Source organism: Sebastes umbrosus, chromosome 10, assembly GCF_015220745.1.
Source record: "Sebastes umbrosus isolate fSebUmb1 chromosome 10, fSebUmb1.pri, whole genome shotgun sequence".
NCBI lineage: Eukaryota > Metazoa > Chordata > Actinopteri > Perciformes > Sebastidae > Sebastes > Sebastes umbrosus.
In genome coordinates, this window is record NC_051278.1 from 23,952,384 (window position 1) to 23,976,381 (window position 23,998).

At 39.5% G+C, this 23,998-nt stretch overlaps 2 protein-coding genes across 13 annotated transcripts in view; both read left to right on the top strand.

Moving 5' to 3' along the window:
• Positions 1-23,998, top strand: part of LOC119495339 — a 296,329-nt gene that overhangs the window by 94,348 nt on the left and 177,983 nt on the right. The gene's annotated exons all lie outside the window — the stretch shown is intronic.
• LOC119495341 (myosin-4-like) overlaps positions 1-23,998 on the top strand; it is a 108,506-nt gene that overhangs the window by 55,449 nt on the left and 29,059 nt on the right. For 10 of the 12 annotated variants that reach the window (XM_037781710.1, XM_037781711.1, XM_037781715.1 and 7 more), the window contains exons 9-10: positions 13,978-14,166; positions 14,606-14,638. In XM_037781710.1, coding sequence (XP_037637638.1) covers positions 13,978-14,166; positions 14,606-14,638 — 222 coding nt within the window. Of the gene's footprint in view, positions 1-49; positions 131-13,977; positions 14,167-14,573; positions 14,873-23,998 lie in introns of those variants that run through there. The other 2 variants (XM_037781721.1, XM_037781722.1) reach the window with 2 other exon arrangements.

The window sequence follows — 23,998 nt, forward strand, 5'->3', positions numbered from 1 at the left end:
GCTGTGGTGTTACAGCAAGAGATGGAGCATGAAGCTGTGGTGTTACAGCAAGAGATGGAGCATGAAGCTGTGGTGTTACAGGAAGAGATGGAGCATGAAGCTGTGGTGAAACAGGAAGCACAGCAGGAAGAGGTAGTGGGAGAAAAGGAGGTGGAGAAGAAGAAGAAAAAGAAGACGACTGTGACAATTGAGCTCACGTTGGAGAAGAGTAGCTCCCTCTTCCAACCCCCTTCACCTCCCTCCTCATCTACCTCACCTTCCTGTCTCAACCGCCCCCTCACCCCCATCACCCATCATCATTAAGAAAACTTCAATCTATCATATTTCACTAAGGGGTTTCTCCTGGTGTTCAGGTTTCTCCAACAAAATATATATTAAAATAAAACTTAATTAAAAATAAAATAAACAGTCAAATAAAATGTCAATATGTCTGCCTCTCTGAATAAATGTTAATTTGTTAATTTATTAGTAATAATGTTGAGGTTTGGACTGTTGGTCGGCGACGGGAAACTTTACTTCCTATATAGCAGACATCTGCGTCTGAAGATTCACAGTCGATAAACTTCCTGAAAAACCTGGTAAGTAGAGCTGCAACGATCAATCCATCAACAGGAAATTAATCAACAACTATTTTAATAATCGATCATTTTGAGTAATCTTTATACCCCCGCGACAACGTGGTGTCCGTCCTTCCGTCCGTCTATCTGTCCCTCCGTCTTTCAGTCCTTCTTCGTTAAAGGCTTTCACAGTCTCTAAGATTTGTTGGTTCAACCGCTCGAAAGAGCTTGGTAACGATGACACTTGATCCACGGTGCTGTAAATATTGTAGTCACCCTAGTCGATTGTTAACGTTAAACTAATTAACCTAATGTTAAATTAACCAAATGTTAAATTAACTGTGATGACTGGTGGGCAGCACAGTCCTGCATGGCTAAATATTGAAGCTACTAACGTTAATGTAGGTTCCATTAAGTTCCATTATGGTATGTTCAAGCTCTGTTCTGTAAAAATGACTATTGGGCGAAGGTAAATTCAAACTTTCATGATGTGTTCATGATGTGTAGTTTTTTTGGTGAGACACTTGAATAAATACAGTTGTTTGAAGGAGATATTTTCACAACAATATATCATAGACAATAGAGAAGGAATCATGACCTGTTTAACTTCCTAACACTATGTCTTAGCAGCTTATAATACATGATTGAAATGACTGATGCCAAATTTTTTTTAATCAGAACAAATATTTATTTAAAAATACTTAAATAATTGTTTATTTCCTAATCATTTGAATTATGTTTAATGCAAATAACCACTATAGATGACAGTAACAAAGTACAGTACAGTACTATGTACAGTACCCTCCCACCCCCAAGAGATAAGGCTCTGCTGGAAGCAAGCAACAGTGTAATTCAAAAACTGGAATTTACCACGCATATAATGTTTTTTGTGTAAAATATATCAAACATTGAACGACATCAGGTCTAAAATTGTATTCCTTCATCTAGTGCATAGATTTCATAAGTGGCAGATACAATTTCTGAGCGGCAGACAAAAAAAATACTTGCCTGCCACGGTGGCAGGCAGTGAAATGGTTAATTTCAGACCCGGCTATAGAATATATGTTAACCTCTCTCAAAGTTTCCGAGGCAAACAAAGGTGCAAACAGTACGTTCTTCAAGGACAATAAAGATTTGTCTATCCATCCTGAGTGCAACAGTTGCTATCTCTGGAGACGAACAATCCCCAAGGGCATCTCGAGTTAAGAAATATTCTGGTAAAAATTCGAGCCATTCTCCTGGACAAAGGGTGATATAACACACCATCCTGAGAGATAGTATTGTTCAGAGTGTGCTGCAGTGAAACTAACTCAATGTGCTCACAAAGCCTTTCACAAAAAATACAGTGCAGTTATTGATGCGTGAATAATGTGTTGTTTGGATATTACTAAATGACTTCTGATCAATTTCCCTCTAGGTGTTGGCCTGTCACGGAGTAATTGTGGTCTCTGTAGCATCCAGGAGCATCAAGCCACCCTGTGCTCTACAGTGATGGGAACCAATTCATTAATGTGGCCTTCACATAAATAGATTACCCGTTTGGCTCAGGTAAAGGCAGAAAAACACAGCAGAGAGCCCTTGAGCAATGTGAGCACAGTGAGATGCAGCACAGCTCAACATGTGACTCTAAAAAACAATAAATGTGCCATTCATTGGGACCAAGGTTGACACTAAATGTGTGTGCCTTCACTTGTAATTCACTTTTCAGCAATCTGATGTCTGTTCTGGAGATTAACAGCCCAGAGGTGGGAGTGTTTTTGTAAATCGACTACCTACACAACGAGTAAATAATCAAGTGAAAAGTCAAATATTCGGGCTGTCCAGCCCTACCATATTCAACACACACACACACACTAACAACTCTCTTGCTGCTAAGTGGCTGTGGTTGAGATTAATGTGTGTATGATACAGGTTTTTGAGTACAACTGGTGTGTGACTATTCAAGTACCTGCTGTATAGGCCACTGCTTGACATGGTGGATGATGTGAAGGACGAGAAATCATTTCATTGGATTTCTTATCTTCATTTGGTCAACGTATGAAACGGTTATGCAAGAAATCATCATTGTCAGCCCTTTGGTTGATATTGCTTGCTGTATCTGTATATACTTTAAATGTGTCCACCATTTAAAGGGACTGTTTGTAACTTTTTACAAGCATAAATCTACCGGGTCGGGATCCCATGCGCGCTCGCTTGCATATGCGCACTCGCATGTGGCCGGAGTCTCTGCGTCCTCTGCCTGCTTGCTTTCACTCACACACCGCGTGCGTTCTCGCTGTCTCGCTCCACCTCTACACGTGAACGTGCGTTCACTCCACACTGCAGGAGAGGTAGTAGCTCTTCAGAATATCTAGTGAATGTACAGTGGACGTTTGTGCAGAAATAATTGCTGCAGCTCCTCCAGACCAACAGAGGTGTTCCGTGTCTTGTGAAGTGACGGGGCTCCGCAGCGAGAAACGTTATCGTCTCCTACCGGGCGTCTCCCTGCGGGCGCAGTCGGGAGACGATAACGTTTCTCTTCCTGCTTCTAGGATCAGCATTGATTCATGGGGAGACCTTCGTCTGGTCAGCTAACAATACTGCCAAGCAGGTGAAATATAGATTGATATTGTGGTTTTAGCTGACGTGTGTCGCCTCACTGTTTTGAGCGATGCTCGTTCATGTCTATTTAGAGCGAGCACAAGCGTGAGCCCGACGCTGACTTTCGTTGACTTAACGGCCACAGGTGTCGCTGTTAACAAGCCTTTCTGAAAGTTACAAACAGTCCCTTTAAAGGTAGGGTCGGTATTGCTGAGAAACTGGCAAGAATACACTAGATTTTTAAAATGATCCAACCGAAAAATTTAGTCCAGTGTTGCCAACTCTTTTCACATTAAAGTAGCTAGCAGCGCTAGCTCCGAAAGTTGTTAAATTTAGCAAGAAAGTCGCTTGCTGTCGGTATGTAATGAGAATTTCAACAAATATAACAAAAAAGGTATTTGAAGAACCCTAGTTTTGATGGGAAGGCCAGGTAAAGTCGGCCTCATGTGTAGCATGTCTGAAGCCTGAAGCAGGGTTTTCTGCTCAAACCATTCTTGGCAGTTATTGCAGCCAGAAAAACAAATTTGGGCCTCAGTGTGGAGCCTGAGTGAAGCTGAGGTGGAAGCAACTATCAATCACTCCAGAGTTTTATAGGTTGAAAGACCCTCCAATCAAAGGCAAAAATGCACCCACAATACTTCTTTCTGAGTCTTGCTGTGTTGATAATCACTTTCAAAATCCCCACCAGACCTGGCAGACCATATGCAAATTGTGACATAAGTCATTGAAACCCCAAACTCACCTAAGAAATGCAAAAACATTTTCGTATTGCTATCCTACATCTCTCTTACCTTTTGTCTGTGAGATTTGGTCGTACGAGTCATTCCCAGCCCAATTCGCCAAACTCACTTAACTGCACAAACTTAAATTGCTATTTCCAATCTGATTAACACCACCTGTTCATGAGGAGGTTTGCATTCATGAGATTTGATCATTAGCATACTCAATGTCTCCAAATTGCTATATAGGGTGAATGGAGTGGAACAAGCCAGCCATTCACAAGAGCCATTCCCAAGAGTAAAAATAAGAACTTCACACCTTCAGCAGACAAAATACATGTAGTGAAGAGATTGACATGAAGTAAGATGCTCATGTGGCTTTCTAAAGCAAAGCAGTCCATGTCGGAAGGAAGTCAAGGGGATGTGACAATCACCGAGATAGATGACAGAATATTATACAATAGGTAATGTTAGACTGTCAGGTGCAATAGAGGATGTTGTTTCCCTAGACAGGCTTGCAAAACCTGAGGTGGCTGTCGGAGTGAGATTATTTCCCTAGCAGTTACTGAACTGTTGTTGCCATGCCAAAAGATGCCGGTAAAACCATTAAATCCACAATCAAAGAAAAACAAAACATAAAATAAACGATGTGGTAAATTGGCAAGCCATGCCGCACTTCACGCAGATATGGCGAATGGAGCGTCAATTCCACATTACGTTTTATTTCAGTTATTTACTTTCATTTAAGTTGATTTCTGTAACACAATTGATCTTTCGGAGGTTGTAGCAGGCTCAGTTTTAAAGCTAAAAAAAACGGAGGAATCCATTAGTACCTCTGACCTCAAGATATATGAATGTAACTGGGTTCTATGGGTACCCACGAGTCTCTCCTTTACAGACATGCCCATTTTATGATAATCACATGCAGTTTGGGGCAATACCATGCAGTTTTTTGCATGCAGTATAAATATGTTATCGCCTATTATAAAAATGGTGTATTTGAATATTTCTGCATACTGGGTTAGGGTTTTGGTACCAAATCACAGCATGGCTTTTTCTCATAGTCAAGTCAGCACACTGACAAACTGACAGCTGTTGTTGAATGTTGGTCTTGAGTCTGCCATGTTATGATTTGAGCATATTTTTTATGCTAAATGCAGTACCTGTGAGGGTTTCTGGACAATATCTGTCATTGCTCTGTGTTGTTAATTGATTTTCAATAACACATATATACATAAATTTGCATAAAGCAAGTGTATTTGTCCACTCCCATGTTGATAAGAGTATCAAATACTTGACAAAATCTCTCTTTAAGGTACATTTGAACAAATACAAAATGTGCAAATAATTTTTTCGATTAATCGCGATTAACTATGACAATCATGCGATTAATCACGATTAAATATTTTAATGGATTGACAGCCCAAGTTATACGTCAGATAAATGTTTTTTTGTGGAGAAAAGGTGGACTGTGTTCGTTCCTAAAAGAAAATTTGAAAAGAGAAAATAGTGAAGATTTGTGACAAATTCTCTCATATGTGCCCCTTAAGATCAAATCTATTTGTACAAATAGTTCTTGCATGAGGGCCAATGACTTTCTGCAGAGATTCTGAGCATTTTCACAAATATTCAAAAACACTATGTTTTTCTCGGAGCCTTCAGCTTTGATGGTTGCAGCTTTGGTAAATCTCAGGTCTGGAGCACTGGGGCTGGATAACCTGTGCTGACCTATTCATAGGTTTTTTTCGTACTGTACTTTGAGTGAGTGGGGTATGAAGTCCTGTGAGGAGCTAGCAGCGGGCTGCATGGTGTGATTGCCAAGAAGAGGCAGAGCTGACATGTTATCACTTCCCTACAAAGTGGCTCTGCCTGAGGGTTGTAAGCTGCTGAGAAATGCCAAGGGGGTGTAAAGGTATATGAAGTGTGCAGATTAGTATTAAGGTGTATCCACCTGTACACTGAAAAGATGACAGAAAGGTTAGACTGATAGGTGGATAGGTAGACAGATAGAAAGAGCAGAGTGAAGGAAAAACAGACAGAAATATGAACTGTATGCACATAAAATGCCTTTGAGGAAGGACGATCTAAACAGCTACTTGAGCACAAGCACTCATCGCAAATAATATCTGATAATTAAATGGGGGGGGGGGGTTACGAGCTGGCTGATATACTGAGACTTGGAGATAGCAGAGAAGGTAAATAAGTTGTGTATTCAAGAGTCAAGTAGTGGGCGAATTCAAAAAGTCAATTATGCATAATGCAATACCATGTACTACTGAGCAGGGCCAAAGACACTTTTCATTCCTTTCATATTCAGATGAGCAAAAATCCCATCCAGAGAGAGAGAGAGCGAGAGAGATAAAGAGAAGGGGAAGATGCTGACATGTCTACAGGCAGCAGCAGCACAGAGCCCCGGTGTCAACATGAGAGAGGGTGAATGACACGCCACTGAGAAGCGCAGGCGGCACACAGGTGTCAGCGAGCACATACATAGCGTGGGGCAAGCTGAGTGAAGGCAAGCAGGCAGAGGAGCAGAGACTCCGGCCAACATGGTTTTGCAAGACGGGCTTCACTAGATTATAACTTTGTGGTTTTGGTGCTTCTGTGTAGTTTGTGTTGGAGTCTGAGTCTGAACAGCGCAGCCACACGCGAGCGCGCATATGCAAGCACACGTGTAAAAAGTTACAAACAGTCCCTTTAAGCATATTTGCTCCATTTCTACCTGTTGCTGCTTTAATATCAGTCTTATGTATCTTTTAATAGGAGAATATCCCTTATATAAAAAAGTATACTTTAAGTTTATTTTATAAAGTAAACTTAAGTATAGTTAAAGTTTATTCCCAAGTATACTTTATGTAACAAGTATAATAATATCAATATACTAGTAGTATACTTGTAAGTGTACTACTTCAATACTTCTTGGGACTACATTGGCCCACTTTTTAGTTTATAAAAGTATACATTAAATGAAAGAGTAATAAACTTTGAGTACACAACTAGTTTACATCCAAGTTGTATTTTGTACTGCAACTATAATATGAACTATACTACAAGTGAACTTATAGGTATACTGTTAGTTTACTAGTTATATACTTAGCGTAACCTATTAGTTTAAAAGTTTTTACTGCAAGTATACTACGTTTTCTTAAGTGAACTTATAATACTTAGCAAAATATACTTTTCTGTATACTTTTCCAAGTTTTAAGCCAAGTACACTAAGACTTTTCTGTATAATTGACGGTATAAGCCAAGTATACTGAAGTATAATTTTGTTAAGTTTAGGTATAGGTAGGTACATAAAAAGTAATCTGAAAGCATACACTCTTATTTTAAGTTTAAAAGAAGTATTACTAATAGCATACTTAGTATAACCCTGAGTGAAGGGACGGGGATCTGGAGCGAGTAACGTTATCGTCTCCGACCAAAACTCCGGTGTCTCCCCTGTGCCTTCTGACCACGGTCGGGAGGCTGAAGCAGGAAAACACAGAATAAGCATCGATTCATGGAGAGACCTTCGTCTGGCCAGCTAACATTACTGCCAAGCAGGTGAACTATAGAGTGATATTGTGGTTTTAGCTGATGTGTGTCGCCTCACCGTGTTGATTAATGCTCGTTCAAGTCTATGTAGAGCGAACACAAGCGCGAGCAACAGGACGCTGTAGTTCGTTGACTTAACGTTCACAGGTGTCGCTGTTAACAAGCAATTTCTGATTCTTACATAGAGTCCCTTTAAGTGAACTCATAGTACTCAGTAAAATATACTTTTCAGTATAAGCCAAGTATACTGAAGTATAATTTTGTTAAATTTAGGTACAAGTAAAAAGTAATTTTGAAAGCATACACTCTCATTTTAAGTTTAAAAGAAGTATATTAATAGCATACTTGAATAGACTTCTTTTTTGTAAGGGATAGTAAGCATTGACAGATAAAATCTTAACTGAGCACATCTGTGATCACACATACAGTAATAGGTTTAATGAATAAATCAATTATGGTTATTGGTTGCCATTCATGTCCTGTCCTCTGCTCCTTCAACACAGGCTCAAAAGGAAGTAACATACAGTACTGTTAAGAAAAAGAGAAGAACTTCAGCCCGGTAAGTGACTGTATGAATATTATTGGCTGAACCTTATGTTTCTTTTCTTTTTTATTAAGTAAGACCCACCTCAGAATTATTAGTATTTTCTTTGGACTATTGTATAAAATAAGGTTTTAGTAAACTCTAATTCCTCTCATGTGTTCAACTTAAAAAGGAAGTATTTTCATGAAATGGTTCATGATTTCGATTTTAACAAAGGTGGTCATGTTGATGTAATCTAATCAGATCTAGTCTAATGAAATGGTGTTTAGCCTTTATTTAAATAACGTTTGGTTTGCTCCTTCATCAGGCTGAAGAGGAAGTAACATACAGCAATGTTACGCACATGAGAAAAACTTCAGTTAAGGTAGCCGTAAACCATTAAACCACAACCTGTATTACACAACATAAGCACACAAAAAGACACACTCAAATAGCATTTATTATTTCAGCATACACATTTGTATTTGAATGAAGCAAAAAACTAAAAAAGGTTTAACTGTTCAATCGATCTGTTTCACATCTGTCTCTTCTTTCTTACCCAGAGATCAGAAGCTAAGAGTGATGTGGACGTGATGTACAGCTCTGTGGTTACTGTCGAACAACAAACTGTGCAAACTTTAAATTTTAAGAGCCAGTCTCACACTGTTGCTCACATACATAGTGTAGCTTTTCTTAGCCACACTGCTAGTGTGGCGGTTGATTCTTAGTCTGCTTTATCGTTAATCTTTCTTACTAATTATCATTTTTTCTACTGTTCTGCAACAGGTTGAAGCAAAAGATGAGGATGTCACATATAGCAGGTTGGCCCAGCACCAGCAGAACCTGTAACCCCATGTTAACCCTACATCTTATCTGCCTGTCTATCCACTGGACTCTTTTCTTAGATGATAGTGTTGCAATGTGTTGCCATCTATTCTTTGGTTTTGCAACAACTTCTTACTTCTTTTTAATTTTGAGGGTTTACACTTTCTCCTTTTTTTATTCTCCTCTGAATAGCTGCAAAATGTTTCAAACAAGTGCTGAACTGGTCCTGGTTTCCCAAAAGCATCTTAAAGCTAAGACGTTTGCAATATCCATCTTACGACCCTGCTTAAGCTGAAGAAGTGTTTCCCAAAAGCTTCGACAAAAGCATTCACCTCTTAGCAATGATCCTATCGACTCGTAGGAGGTTAAAGAGCATCTTAAGAAGCTTCAGAACCTGCAGGAGGAACAAAAATAACATGTTTCATTGAAGTTTTTATTGTTTTTGTTCATTATAGTCTGTACTATATTGAACAGTGATGTTGTTTAAGTGACGTTTGATGTAAAATGAAGGATAATGTTAAAAATAAAAAATAAGAATATGAAATGAATAATGCACAAATGAATTCAGCAGTTGATCTACCAGTTTCTGTTGTCGTCCTCCTCCATTCCTTTTTCTTGTCTTGTAATATATTCATCTCTTCTGGCTGAAACGCCACTGTCCTGATGTTGTTTTTTGCATTTTCCCCATCTTCTCTTTTCTTTTTATTTATGGTGCATAGATGATTTGCACATTCGTGAAGATTATAAGAACGGCCACTGCTTCATTTTGGGTTTAAAATGTGTTTAAACATGCAGAATATTTTTGGCATCATTGGCCAAAAATGTCATAATAACCTTTCAGCATATTGTAATTCAAGTGTTCTGAGAGAAAACTAAATTTCTGCACCTCCTCATGGCTTTGTTTTCAAGCTTTAAAAAATCCAGCCAGTGATGGGAGACTTTGGCCAATCACAGGTCATTTCAGAGAGAGAGCGTTCCTATTGTCCTGTTCATTCAACGGAGGCAGCTGTCAATCACTCGCAAACTCTGATCCACCTCTGCATAGCGTCAATACATTGCAAAGAAGCGCTGGTCTGTTTGTTATATAAGGGCATTGAAAAACCTTTAAGCTTATCTGCAGAACATGTATATTGAGTTTACTGTGCTTAATTATTAGGTATAAATTCACAATAATATAATCCTCATTTCTATTTTCATGTAGTTTATACACTCTCAATGTATACGAGCCATGTGTTTTAACTCATTTTTTTAATGTATATGCTGTTTTCATTCCTTTAAAAGTGAATGCACATTTAATTTCATGTTTAGAGAAGTAATTATGTCAAATGTAACTGAATAGTGATAAACAACTTGCAGTGCACAGAGGAGTACAAAATAATTAGGGCTGTCATTATTAATGCGATAATAATGCATCAATGAAAAATCGTTTTAATGCCACTAATTTCTTCAACGCATTAACACAACTTGGGATTTTTAGGTTGTAGTGGGCTTACTTTTAAAGCTAGAGTGAAGATATCATCATATGAAACTAGAAAACCTAAAGAATCAATTGGTACCAACCATGTAGCTTGTCAAGAAGGAGGCTAAATATCGCTCCAAACTTACGTTACATTTTGTTGAGGAAAAACTGTCATGGCCATTTTCAAAGGGGTCCCCTTGACCTCTGACCTCAAGATATGTGAATGTAAATGGGTTCTATGGGTACCCACGAGTCTCCCCTTTACAGACATGCCCACTTTATGATAATCACATGCAGTTTGGGGCAAGTCATAGTCAAGTCAGCACACTGACACACTGACAGCTGGTTGTTGCCTGTTGGGCTTGAGTTTGCCATGTTATGATTTGAGCATATTTTTTATGCTTAAATGCAGTACCTGTGAGGGTTTTCTGGACAATATTTGTCAATGTTTTGTGTTGTTATTTGATTTCCAATAATAAATGTATACACACATTTGCATAAAGCAAACATATTTGTCCACTCCCATGTTTATTAGACTATTAAATACTTGACAAATAAGGTACATTTTGAACAGATAAAAAATTTGTGATTAATTTGCGATTAAATATTTTAATTTATTGACAGCTCTATTATAACCAAGGTTTTAAGACTATATGAGTTGTAGTATGGAATAACGATGATGACTTCTGTTTTTTTTACTTTACATTGTGTGCTTTTGTTTATTTATTTCTGCTGCAGTGTTTCGGTTGAACTAAAGAGATTCATCATCTCTTGAGCGTGTTGATCTTCATTGTAATGGTGGCCTTGTTCATCTGGTTTATGTTGAAAAGACACAGTAAGTTTATGCTGAACATTGATAAATCCAATTCATACCAAATGTGTTTTAATTCTTAAATGTTTATTTTTTATGTAGATTATTTTGTGCATTGAGAGTAACAGAAGTCTTTACTGTTTCACGTTTAGAGCAGACCAAAGCAACATCATCTGCCATGACAGCGGTAAGATTCACTTATTTATATCCCAGGTTTTCACAAAGAAGGCTCTAAGGAACGTCAGTATAAAGGCAGACGTGTGAGAGTGCTCATTTGTTTAAGTTTAGATCATAGTTGTAGGGTGAGAATTGAAGTTTAAAATTTCAAAGAATATGCTATCACTTTGCAGAAGTCATCAGAACAACACTGTACCGTTAATACAGCATGTCTATTAGATAAATAGAGATTACAGTAACTATTATCAGATAGACTTAACTGAGCAGGGTCCCTATTATTTTATTCCTCCTATTATGATTTTTCATTTTGAAGTGTGAACGGCTTTTTTTTGTTTTTTTTTCTAAAATACATTTTTCTGCTGCTCCCGTCCACAGCCGCTTTACCTCGCCATCAGACAGCCCTTCTGACGGGGAACTGAAGCCATTGTATTGCTCTCTTCAAAAGCCACCAGACTACATCACAAAAACATGCCATTTTACCCTCACTTCAAAAAATCCAAACTAACCCTTTCAGTTATTTCCAAACTTAGCACAGCTAACTTTGGACTCAGCTAGTGCTAGCGTTCACATTATTTCTATTAAAAAAAAAAACAACAGAACACAGCTGGAACCAGCCCTTTATAATAATATCTCATTTTACCATTCACAACTGTAACTAAATAAACCAATGTGTAATTCATCAAAAACAGAATGTGCTCAGCTCCTCTCTTCATATCTTTACCCAGAAGTCACATGCTGAGAGTGATGTGGACTTAGTGACGTATAGTTCCGTGGTACCACGAGGCCACAACGTGTACGAAGGGTAAATATTAAGAAAACCGAGTCTCATGCTGACTGTCATATACTATTTATACGTTTTTTTTTTTTTTTTTTTACTATTTCACTTTTTTTCCCAGACTTAGAACATTTATTTTTCTTCTTCCTTCCTTGTAATTTTTACTTCTTTTTTTTCCCAACAGGTTGAAAGCAAATGATGATGAATGTTACATACAGCACATTGGCTTAGCACATCACCCCTGCTTGTTACACCTTCGCACTACTTTATCCTCTTCCACATACTGAGTGCTGAAGATGAAGATTGGGAAGACCTTCATTCACACCGAAACAGAGAAGTGGAAGGATATGCAGGTGTGAGACAATTAATGACACCATCTTCCCTGGAGTAAAACAACACACTCAGTAACCTTTTAGACAGTTGGCAGTCACTATAGAACAGGGTCTGAAATTAACACCCACCACCTACCAAATGCGAGGTAAATTGTTGGCAGTGGCGGATAAATCGTCAGGCGACCCGCCACTTTGGCAGGCAGGGAAAACGCTGGGGATGGGAATAGAGAATTGGTTCACGTTGAGAACCATGAGCCATGGCGGAAAGAAAAAAAAGTGGAGGAGGAGAGCTAGTCATGAGAATGTGATGACATCACTATGGGATGTCATGAGAATGTGATGTCATCACAGTGTGATGTCATGAGAATGTGATGACATCACAATGGGATGACATGAGAATGTGTTGACATCACAATGGGATGACATGAGAATGTGATGACATCAGATTGTGATGTCATGAGAAGTGGCTTTGATGCCTTTAATGTGTCAGTTTGCGTTTCATCTCAAAGTTTACCTATAGAGGTGGAAAATTTTACAGAAATCACTTGCTGAGCCAAAATTTTTGGAAGCTGCTGACGTTTGAGTTAATTTAACATTAGGTTAACTCAAGCTCAATGGATCAAGTATCATCGTTACCAAGCTCTTTCGAGCAGATGAGCTATGAAAGAAAAGTCCAACAAAACTGTTGGAAGACCAGCGGAAGGAACTGGAGAAGAAGTTTGCTGTGGACCTTGATGCGAAGCAACAAGGCTTGGAGACGCAACAGATCAACTCCAGACGAGAGTGAGCCGTTTGACTTGGCAAATTATCGATAAGGACGCTGTAATCCATGGTCTCCAGCAGGTGCGGCGCGATAAGGACGCTGTAGTCCCTGGTCTCCGGCAGAAGCAGTCCGATAAGGACGCTGTAATCCATGGTCTCCGGCAGAGCAGTCCGATAAGGACGCTGTAATCCATGGTCTCCGGCAGGAGCAGTCCGATAAGGACGCTGTAATCCATGGTCTCCGGCAGGAGCAGTCCGATAAGGACGCTGTAATCCATGGTCCCCTCCAGCAGGAGCGGCGCGATAAGGACGCTGTAATCCATGGTCTCCGGCAGGAGCAGTCCGATAAGGACGCTGTAATCCATGGTCTCCAGCAGGAGCGGCGCGATAAGGACGCTGTAATCCTTGGTCTCCACCAGGAGCAGCACGATAAGGACGCTGTAGGTCCTTGGTCTCAACCTGGAGAAGGAGAGTCTCAACCTAAAGCTCACAGAGACCAGAAACCAACCTGTTGAGGACGGCAAGATGTACTCCGACAGAGCGAAGAAGCCTGGCAGGCCAAATACAAGGCTCTGGAGGACGAAGTACACAAAGGTCCCTTACAGAGAAAGACCAGACCTTGAAGAACAAAGTTGAACAGATGGAGAATGTTCAACAAGGACCTGAAGGACAAGGAAACGGATCTGGAAGACTAAGGTCAGTCAGTTGCAGGACGTCAACAAAGACCTGATGGAAAGCAAACAGAGACTGAATACCACACAGTCCAACACATGGAGGTTGAGAAGAAGCTTCTGGAAGACATCTGCCTGAAAATGAAGAAGAAGATGAGAGGAGTCTTTCTTGTTGGAGGACTGAGGATCGAGAGACAACATTGCAAAAGATGAAAAGCAAAATGTTGAAAAAGACGAAAAAAGGAAGTCACGGAGCATGAAGCTGTGGTGATACAGGAAGAGACGGAGCAGGAAGCTGTGGTGATACAGGAAGAGACGGAGCAGGAAGCTGTGGCTGATACAGGAAGCACAGCAGGAAGAGGTACTGGGAGAAAAGGAGGTGGAGAAGAAGAAGAAAAAGAAGACGACTGTGACAATTTGATCTCACGTTGGAGAAGAGTAGCTCCCTCCCCCCAAACCTTCACCTCCTTCCTCATCTAGCTGCGGTGAAACAGGAAGAGACGGAGCAGGAAGCTGTGGTGATACAGGAAGCACAGCAGGAAGAGGTACTGGGAGAAAGGAGGTGGAGAAGAAGAAGAAAAAGAAGACGACTGTGACAATTGATCTCACGTTGGAGAAGAGTAGCCTCCCTCCCCCAAACCCTTCACCTCCTTCCTCATCTAGCTGCGGTGAAACAGGAAGAGACGGAGCATGAAGCTGTGGTGATACAGCAAGAGATGGAGCAGGAAGCTGTGGTGTTACAGCAAGAGATGGAGCATGAAGCTGTGGTGTTACAGCAAGAGATGAGCAGCATGAAGCTGTGGTGTTACAGCAAGAGATGGAGCATGAAGCTGTGGTGTTACAGCAAGAGATGGAGCATGAAGCTGTGGTGTTACAGCAAGAGATGGAGCATGAAGCTGTGGTGAAACAGGAAGCACATGCAGGAAGAGGTAGTGGGAGAAAAGGAGGTGGAGAAGAAGAAGAAAAAGAAGACGACTGTGACAATTGAGCTCACGTTGGAGAAGAGTAGCTCCCTCTTCCAACCCCCTTCACCTCCCTCCTCATCTACCTCACCTTCCTGTCTCAACCGCCCCCTCACCCCCATCACCCATCATCATTAAGAAAACTTCAATCTATCATATTTCACTAAGGGGTTTCTCCTGGTGTTCAGTGTTTCTCCAACAAAATATATATTAAAATAAAACTAATTAAAATAAAATAAACAGTCAAATAAAATGTCCAATAGGTCTGCCTCTCTGAATAAATGTTAATTTGTTAATTTATTAGTAATAATGTTGAGGTTTGACTGTTGGTCGGCGACGGGAAACTTTACTTCCTATATAGCAGACATCTGCGTCTGAAGATTCACAGTCGATAAACTTCCTGAAAAACCTGGTAAGTAGAGCTGCAACGATCAATCCATCACAGGAAATTAATCAACAACTATTTTAATAATCGATCATTTTGAGTAATCTTTATACCCCGCGACAACGTGGTGTCCGTCCTTCCGTCCGTCTATCTGTCCCTCCGTCTTTCAGTCCTTCTTCGTTAAAGGCTTTCACAGTCTCTAAGATTTGTTGTGTTCAACCGCTCGAAAGAGCTTGGTAACGATGACCCTTGATCCACGTGCTGTGAATATTGTAGTCCCCCTAGTCGATTGTAACGTTAAACTAATTAACCTAATGTTAAATTAACCAAATGTTAAATTAAACTGTGCTGACTGGTGGGCAGCACAGTCCTGCATGGCTAAATATTGAAGCTACTAACGTTAATGTAGGTTCCATTAAGTTCCATTATTGTATGTTCAAGCTCTGTTCGTAAAAATGACTATTGGGCGAAGGTAAATTCAAACTTTCATGATGTGTTCATGATGTGTAGTTTTTTGGTGAGACACTTGAATAAATACAGTTGTTTGAAGGAGATATTTTCACAACAATATTATCATAGGACAATAGAGAAGGAATCATGACCTGTTTAACTTCCTAACACTAATGTCTTAGCAGCTTATAATACATGATTGAAATGACTGATGCCAAATTTTTTTTAATCAGAACAAATATTTATTTAAAAATACTTAAATAATTGTTTATTTCCTAATCATTTGAATTATGTTTAATGCAAATAACCACTATAGATGACAGTAACAAAGTACAGTACAGTACTATGTACAGTACCCCTCCACCCCAAGAGATAAGGCTCTGCTGGAAGCAAGCAACAGTGTAATTCAAAAACTGGAATTACCACGCATATAATGTTTTTTGTGTAAAATATATCAAACATTGAACGACATCAGGTCTAAAATTGTATTCCTTCATCTAGCGCATAAGATTTCATAAGTGGCAGATACAATTTCTGAGCGGGCAGACAAAAAAATACTTGCCTGCCACGGTGGCAGGCAGTGAAATGGTTAATTTCAGACCCGGCTATAGAATATATGTTAACCGTCTCTCAAGTTTCCGAGGCAAACAAAGGTGCAACAGTACGTTCTTCAAGGACAATAAAGATTTGTCTATCCATCCTGAGTGCAACAGTTGCTATCTCTGGAGACGAACAATCCCCAAGGGCATCTCGAGTTAAGAATTATTCTGGTAAAATTCGAGCCATTCTCCTGGACAAAGGGTGATATAACACACCATCCTGATAGATAGTATTGTTCAGAGTGTGCTGCAGTGAAACTAACTCAATGTGCTCACAAAGCCTTTCACAAAAAAATACAGTGCAGTTATTGATGCGTGAATAATGTGTTGTTTGGATATTACTAAATGACTTCTGATCAATTTCCCTCTAGGTGTTGGCCTGTCACGGAGTAATTGTGGTCTCTGTAGCATCCAGGAGCATCAAGCCACCCTGTGCTCTACAGTGATGGAACCAATTCATTAATGTGGCCTTCACATAAATAGATTACCCGTTGGCTCAGGTAAAGGCAGACAAAACACAGCAGAGAGCCCTTGAGCAATGTGAGCACAGTGAGATGCAGCACAGCTCAACATGTGACTCTAAAAAAACAATAAATGTGCCATTCATTGGGACAAGGTTGACACTAAATTGTGTGTGCCTTCACTTTGTAATTCACTTTTCAGCAATCCTGATGTCTTTCTGGAGATTAACAGCCCAGAGGTGGGAGTGTTTTTGTAAATCGACTACCTACACAACGAGTTGAATAATCAAGTGAAAAGTAAAATCTTCGGGCTGTCCAGCCCTACCATATGCAACACACACACACACACTAAAAACTCTCTTGCTGCTAAGTGGCTGTGGTTGAGATTAATGTGTGTATGATACAGGTTTTTTGAGTACAACTGGTGTGTGACTATTCAAGTACCTGCTGTATAGGCCACTGCTTGACATGGTGGATGATGTGAAGGACGAGAAAATCATTTCATTGGATTTCTTATCTTCATTTGGTCAACGTATGAAACGGTTATGCAAGAATCATCATTGTCAGCCCTTTGGTTGATTTGCTTGCTGTATCTGTATATACTTGTAAATGTGTCCACCATTTAAAGGGACTGTTTGTAACTTTTTACAAGCATAAATCTACCGGGTCGGGATCCCATGCGCGCTCGCTGCATATGCGCACTCGCGTGTGGCCGGAGTCTCCCTGCGTCCTCTGCCTGCTTGCTTTCACTCACACACCGCGTGCGTTCTCACTGTCTCGCTCCACCTTCCACTCGTGAACGTGCGTTCACTCCACACTGCAGGAGAGGTAGTAGCTCTTCAGAATATCTAGTGAATGTACAGTGGACGTTTGTGCAGAAATAACTGCTGCAGCTCCTCCAGACCAACAGAGGTGTTCCGTGTCTTGTGAAGTGACGGGGCTCCGCAGCGAGAAACGTTATCGTCTCCTACCGGGCGTCTCCCTGCGGGCGCAGTCGGGAGACGATACCGTTTCTCTTCCTGCTTCTAGGATCAGCATTGATTCATGGAGAGACCTTCGTCTGGTCAGCTAACAATACTGCCAAGCAGGTGAAATATAGATTGATATTGTGGTTTTAGCTGACGTGTGTCGCCTCACTGTTTTGAGCGATGCTCGTTCATGTCTATTTAGAGCGAGCACAAGCGTGAGCCCGACGCTGACTTTCGTTGACTTAACGGCCACAGGTGTCGCTGTTAACAAGCCTTTCTGAAAGTTACAAACAGTCCCTTTAAAGGTAGGGTTGGTATTGCTGAGAAACTGGCAAGAATACACTAGATTTTTAAAATGATCCAACCGAAAAAATTTAGTCCAGTGTTGCCAACTCTTTTCACATTAAAGTAGCTAGCAGCGCTAGCTCCGAAAGTTGTTAAATCTAGCAAGAAAGTCGCTTGCTGTCGGTATGTAATGAGAATTTCAACAAATATAACAAAAAAGGTATTTGAAGAACCCTAGTTTTGATGGGAAGGCCAGGTAAAGTCGCCTCATGTGTAGCATGTCTGAAGCCTGAAGCAGGGTTTTCTGCTCAAACCATTCTTGGCAGTTATTGCAGCCAGAAAAACAAATTTGGGCCTCAGTGTGGAGCCTGAGTGAAGCTGAGGTGGAAGCAACTATCAATCACTCCAGAGTTTTATAGGTTGAAAGACCCTCCAATCAAAGGCAAAAATGCACCCACAATACTTCTTTCTGAGTCTTGCTGTGTTGATAATCACTTTCAAAATCCCCACCAGACCTGGCAGACCATATGCAAATTGTGACATAAGTCATTGAAACCCCAAACTCACCTAAGAAATGCAAAAACATTTTCGTATTGCTATCCTACATCTCTCTTACCTTTTGTCTGTGAGATTTGGTCGTACGAGTCATTCCCAGCCCAATTCGCCAAACTCACTTAACTGCACAAACTTAAATTGCTATTTCCAATCTGATTAACACCACCTGTTCATGAGGAGGTTTGCATTCATGAGATTTGATCATTAGCATACTCAATGTCTCCAAATTGCTATATAGGGTGAATGGAGTGGAACAAGCCAGCCATTCACAAGAGCCATTCCCAAGAGTAAAAATAAGAACTTCACACCTTCAGCAGACAAAATACATGTAGTGAAGAGATTGACATGAAGTAAGATGCTCATGTGGCTTTCTAAAGCAAAGCAGTCCATGTCGGAAGGAAGTCAAGGGGATGTGACAATCACCGAGATAGATGACAGAATATTATACAATAGGTAATGTTAGACTGTCAGGTGCAATAGAGGATGTTGTTTCCCTAGACAGGCTTGCAAAACCTGAGGTGGCTGTCGGAGTGAGATTATTTCCCTAGCAGTTACTGAACTGTTGTTGCCATGCCAAAAGATGCCGGTAAAACCATTAAATCCACAATCAAAGAAAAACAAAACATAAAATAAACGATGTGGTAAATTGGCAAGCCATGCCGCACTTCACGCAGATATGGCGAATGGAGCGTCAATTCCACATTACGTTTATTTCAGTTATTTACTTTCATTTAATTTGTTAACACAATATTGATCTTTCTTTCGGAGGTTGTAGCAGGCTCAGTTTTAAAGCTAAAAAAACGGAGGAATCCATTAGTACCTCTGACCTCAAGATATATGAATGTAACTGGGTTCTATGGGTACCCACGAGTCTCCCTTTACAGACATGCCCACTTTATGATAATCACATGCAGTTTGGGGCAATACCATGCAGTTTTTTGCATGCAGTATAAATATGTTATCGCCTATTATAAAAATGGTGTATTTGAATATTTCTGCATACTGGGTTAGGGTTTTGGTACCAAATCACAGCATGGCTTTTTCTCATAGTCAAGTCAGCACACTGACACACTGACAGCTGTTGTTGAATGTTGGTCTTGAGTCTGCCATGTTATGATTTGAGCATATTTTTTATGCTAAATGCAGTACCTGTGAGGGTTTCTGGACAATATCTGTCATTGCTCTGTGTTGTTAATTGATTTTCAATAACACATATATACATAAATTTGCATAAAGCAAGTGTATTTGTCCACTCCCATGTTGATAAGAGTATCAAATACTTGACAAAATCTCTCTTTAAGGTACATTTGAACAAATAAAAAATGTGCAAATAATTGTTTCGATTAATCGCGATTAACTATGACAATCATGCGATTAATCACGATTAAATATTTTAATGGATTGACAGCCCAAGTTATACGTCAGATAAATGTTTTTTTGTGGAGAAAAGGTGGACTGTGTTCGTTCCTAAAAGAAAATTTGAAAAGAGAAAATAGTGAAGATTTGTGACAAATTCTCTCATATGTGCCCCTTAAGATCAAATCTATTTGTACAAATAGTTCTTGCATGAGGGCCAATGACTTTCTGCAGAGATTCTGAGCATTTTCACAAATATTCAAAAAACACTATGTTTTTCTCGGAGCCTTCAGCTTTGATGGTTGCAGCTTTGGTAAATCTCAGGTCTGGAGCACTGGGCTGGATAACCTGTGCTGACCTATTCATAGGTTTTTTTCGTACTGTACTTTGAGTGAGTGGGTATGAAGTCCTGTGAGGAGCTAGCAGCGGGCTGCATGGTGTGATTGCCAAGAAGAGGCAGAGCTGACATGTTATCACTTCCCTACAAGTGGCTCTGCCTGAGGGTTGTAAGCTGCTGAGAAATGCCAAGGGGGTGTGAAGGTATATGAAGTGTGCAGATTAGTATTAAGGTGTATCCACCTGTACACTGAAAAGATGACAGAAAGGTTAGACTGATAGGTGGATAGGTAGACAGATAGAAAGAGCAGAGTGAAGGAAAAACAGACAGAAATATGAACTGTATGCACATAAAATGCCTTTGAGGAAGGACGATCTAAACAGCTACTTGAGCACAAGCACTCATCGCAAATAATATCTGATAATTAAATGGGGGGGGGGGGGGTTACGAGCTGGCTGATATACTGAGACTTGGAGATAGCAGAGAAGGTAAATAAGTTGTGTATTCAAGAGTCAAGTAGTGGGCGAATTCAAAAAGTCAATTATGCATAATGCAATACCATGTACTACTATGACAGGGCCAAAGACACTTTTCATTCCTTTCATATTCAGATGAGCAAAAATCCCATCCAGAGAGAGAGAGAGCGAGAAGATAAAGAGAAGGGGAAGATGCTGACATGTCTACATCAGCAGCAGCACAGAGCCCCGGTGTCAACATGAGAGAGGGTGAATGACACGCCACTGAGAAGCGCAGGCGGCACACAGGTGTCAGCGAGCACATACATAGCGTGGGGCAAGCTGAGTGAAGGCAAGCAGGCAGAGGAGCAGAGACTCCGGCCAACACGGTTTTGCAAGACGGGCTTCACTTCAGTATATAACTTTGTGGTTTTGGTGCTTCTGTGTAGTTTGTGTTGGAGTCTGAGTCTGAACAGCGCAGCCACACGCGAGCGCGCATATGCAAGCACATGTGTAAAAAGTTACAAACAGTCCCTTTAAGCATATTTGCTCTCCATTTCTACCTGTTGCTGCTTTAATATCAGTCTTATGTATCTTTTAATAGGAGAATATCCCTTATATAAAAAAGTATACTTTAAGTTTATTTTATAAGTAAACTTAAGTATAGTTAAAGTTTATTCCCAGTATACTTTATGTAACAAGTATAATATATCATATACTAGTAGTATACTTGTAAGTGTACTACTTCAATACTTTTGGGACTACATTGGCCCACTTTTTAGTTTATAAAAGTATACATTAAATGAAAGAGTAATAAACTTTGAGTACACAACTAGTTTACATCCAGTTGTATTTGTACTGCAAAACTATATGAAACTATACTCAAGTGAACTTATAGGTATACTGTTAGTTTACTAGTTATATATTGCGTAACCTATTAGTTTAAAAGTTTTTACTGCAAGTATACTACGTTTTCTTAGTGAACTTATAATACTTTAGCAAATATACTTTTCTGTATACTTTTCCAAGTTTTAAGCCAGTACACTAAGACCTTTCTGTATAATTGACGGTATAAACCAAGTATACTGAAGTATAATTTTGTTAATTTAGGTATAGGTAGGTACATAAAAAGTAATCTGAAAGCATACACTCTTATTTTAAGTTTAAAAGAAGTATTACTAATAGCATACTTATATACCCTGAGTGAAGGGACGGGATCTGGAGCGAGTAACGTTATCGTCTCCGACCAAAACTCCGGTGTTCTCCCCTGTGCCTTCTGACCACGGTCGGAGGCTGAAGCAGGAAAACACTGTATAAGCATCGATTCATGGAGAGACCTTCGTCTGGCCAGCTAACATTACTGCCAAGCAGGTGAACTATAGAGGATATTGTGGTTTTAGCTGATGTGTGTCGCCTCACCGTGTTGATTAATGCTCGTTCAGTCTATGTAGAGCGAGCACAAGCGCGAGCAACAGGACGCTGTAGTTCGTTGACTTAACGTTCGACAGGTGTCGCTGTTAACAACATTTCTGATTCTTAATAGAGTACCTTTAAGTGAACTCATAGTACTCAGTAAATATACTTTTCAGTATAAGCCAATATACTGAAGTATAATTTTGTTAAATTTAGGTACAAGTAAAAAGTAATTTTGAAAGCATACACTCTCATTTTTAGTTTAAAGAAGTATATTAATAGCATACTTGAAGACTTCTTTTTTGTAAGGGATAGTAAGCATTGACAATGAATCTTAACTGAGCACATCTGTGATCACACATACAGTAATAGTTTAATGAATGAATCATTATGGTTATTGGTTGCCATTCATGTTCTGTCCTCTGCTCCTTAACACAGGCTCAAGAGAAGTACATACAGTACTGTAAGAAAAAGAAGAACTTCAGACCGGTAGTGACTGTATGAATATTATTGGCTGAACCTTATGTTTCTTTTCTTTTTTATTAAGTAAGACCCACCTCAGAATTATTAGATTTTCTTTGGACTACTAAATATTTTAATTATTGACAGCTCTATTTATAACCAAGGTTTAAGATATATGAGTTTAGTATGGAATAAGGATGATGACTTCTGTTTTTTTACTTTACATTGTGTGCTTTTGTTTATTTATTTCGCTGCAGTGTTTCGGTTGAACTAAAGAGATTCATCATCTCTTTGAGCGTGTTGATCTTCATTGTAATGGTGGCCTTGTTCATCTGGTTTATGTTGAAAAGACACAGTAAGTTTATGCTGAACATTGAAAATCCAATTCATACCAAATGTGTTTTTTAATTCTTAAATGTTTATTTTTTATGTAGATTTTTTTGTGCATTGAGAGTAACAGAAGTCTTTACTGTTTCACGTTTAGAGCACCAAAGCAACATCATCTGCCATGACAGCGGTAAGATTCACTTATTTATATCCCAGGTTTTCACAAAGAAGGCTCTAAGGAACGTCAGTATAAAGCAGACGTGTGAGATGCTCATTTGTTTAAGTTTGATCATAGTTGTAGGTGAGAATTGAAGTTTAAAATTTTCAAAGAATATGCTATCACTTTGCAGAAGTTCATCAGACAAACACTGTACCGTTAATACAGCATGTCTATTAGATAAAATAGAGATTACAGTAACTATTATCAGATAGACTTAACTGAGCAGTGGCCCTATTATTTTAATTCCTCCTATTATGATTTTCATTTTGAAGTGTGAACGGCTTTTTTTTGTGTTTTTTTTCTAAAATACGTTTTTCTGCTGCTCCCGTCCACAGCCGCTTTACCTCGCCATCAACAGCCCTTTCCGACGGGAACTGAAGCCATTGTATTGCTCTCTTCAAAGCCACCAGACTACATTCACAAAACAGCCATTTTACCTCCACTTCAAAATCCAAACTAACCCTTTCAGTTATTTCCAAACTTAGCACAGCTAACTTTGACTCAGCTAGTGCTAGCGTTCACATTATTTCTATTTAAAAAAAAAACAACAGACACAGCTGGACCCGCCTTTAATATAATATCTCATTTTACCATTCACAACTGTAACTAAATAAACCAATGTGTAATTCATCAAAAACAGAATGTGCTCAGTCCTCTCTTTCATATCTTTACCCAGAAGTCACATGCTGAAGTGATGTGGACGTGACGTATAGTTCCGTGGTTACCACGAGGCCACAACGTGTACGAAGGGTAAATATTAAGAAAACCGAGTCTCATGCTGACTGTCATATCTATTATTACGTTTTTTTTTTTTTTTTTTACTATTTCACTTTTTTTCCCAGACTTAGAACATTTATTTTTCTTCTTCCTTCCTTGTAATTTTTACTTCTTTTTTTTCCACAGGTTGAAGCAAATGATGAGAATGTTACATACAGCACATTGGCTTAGCACATCACCCCTGCTTGTTACACCTTCGCACTACTTTATCCTCTTCCACATACTGAGTGCTGAAGATGAAGATTGGGAAGACCTTCA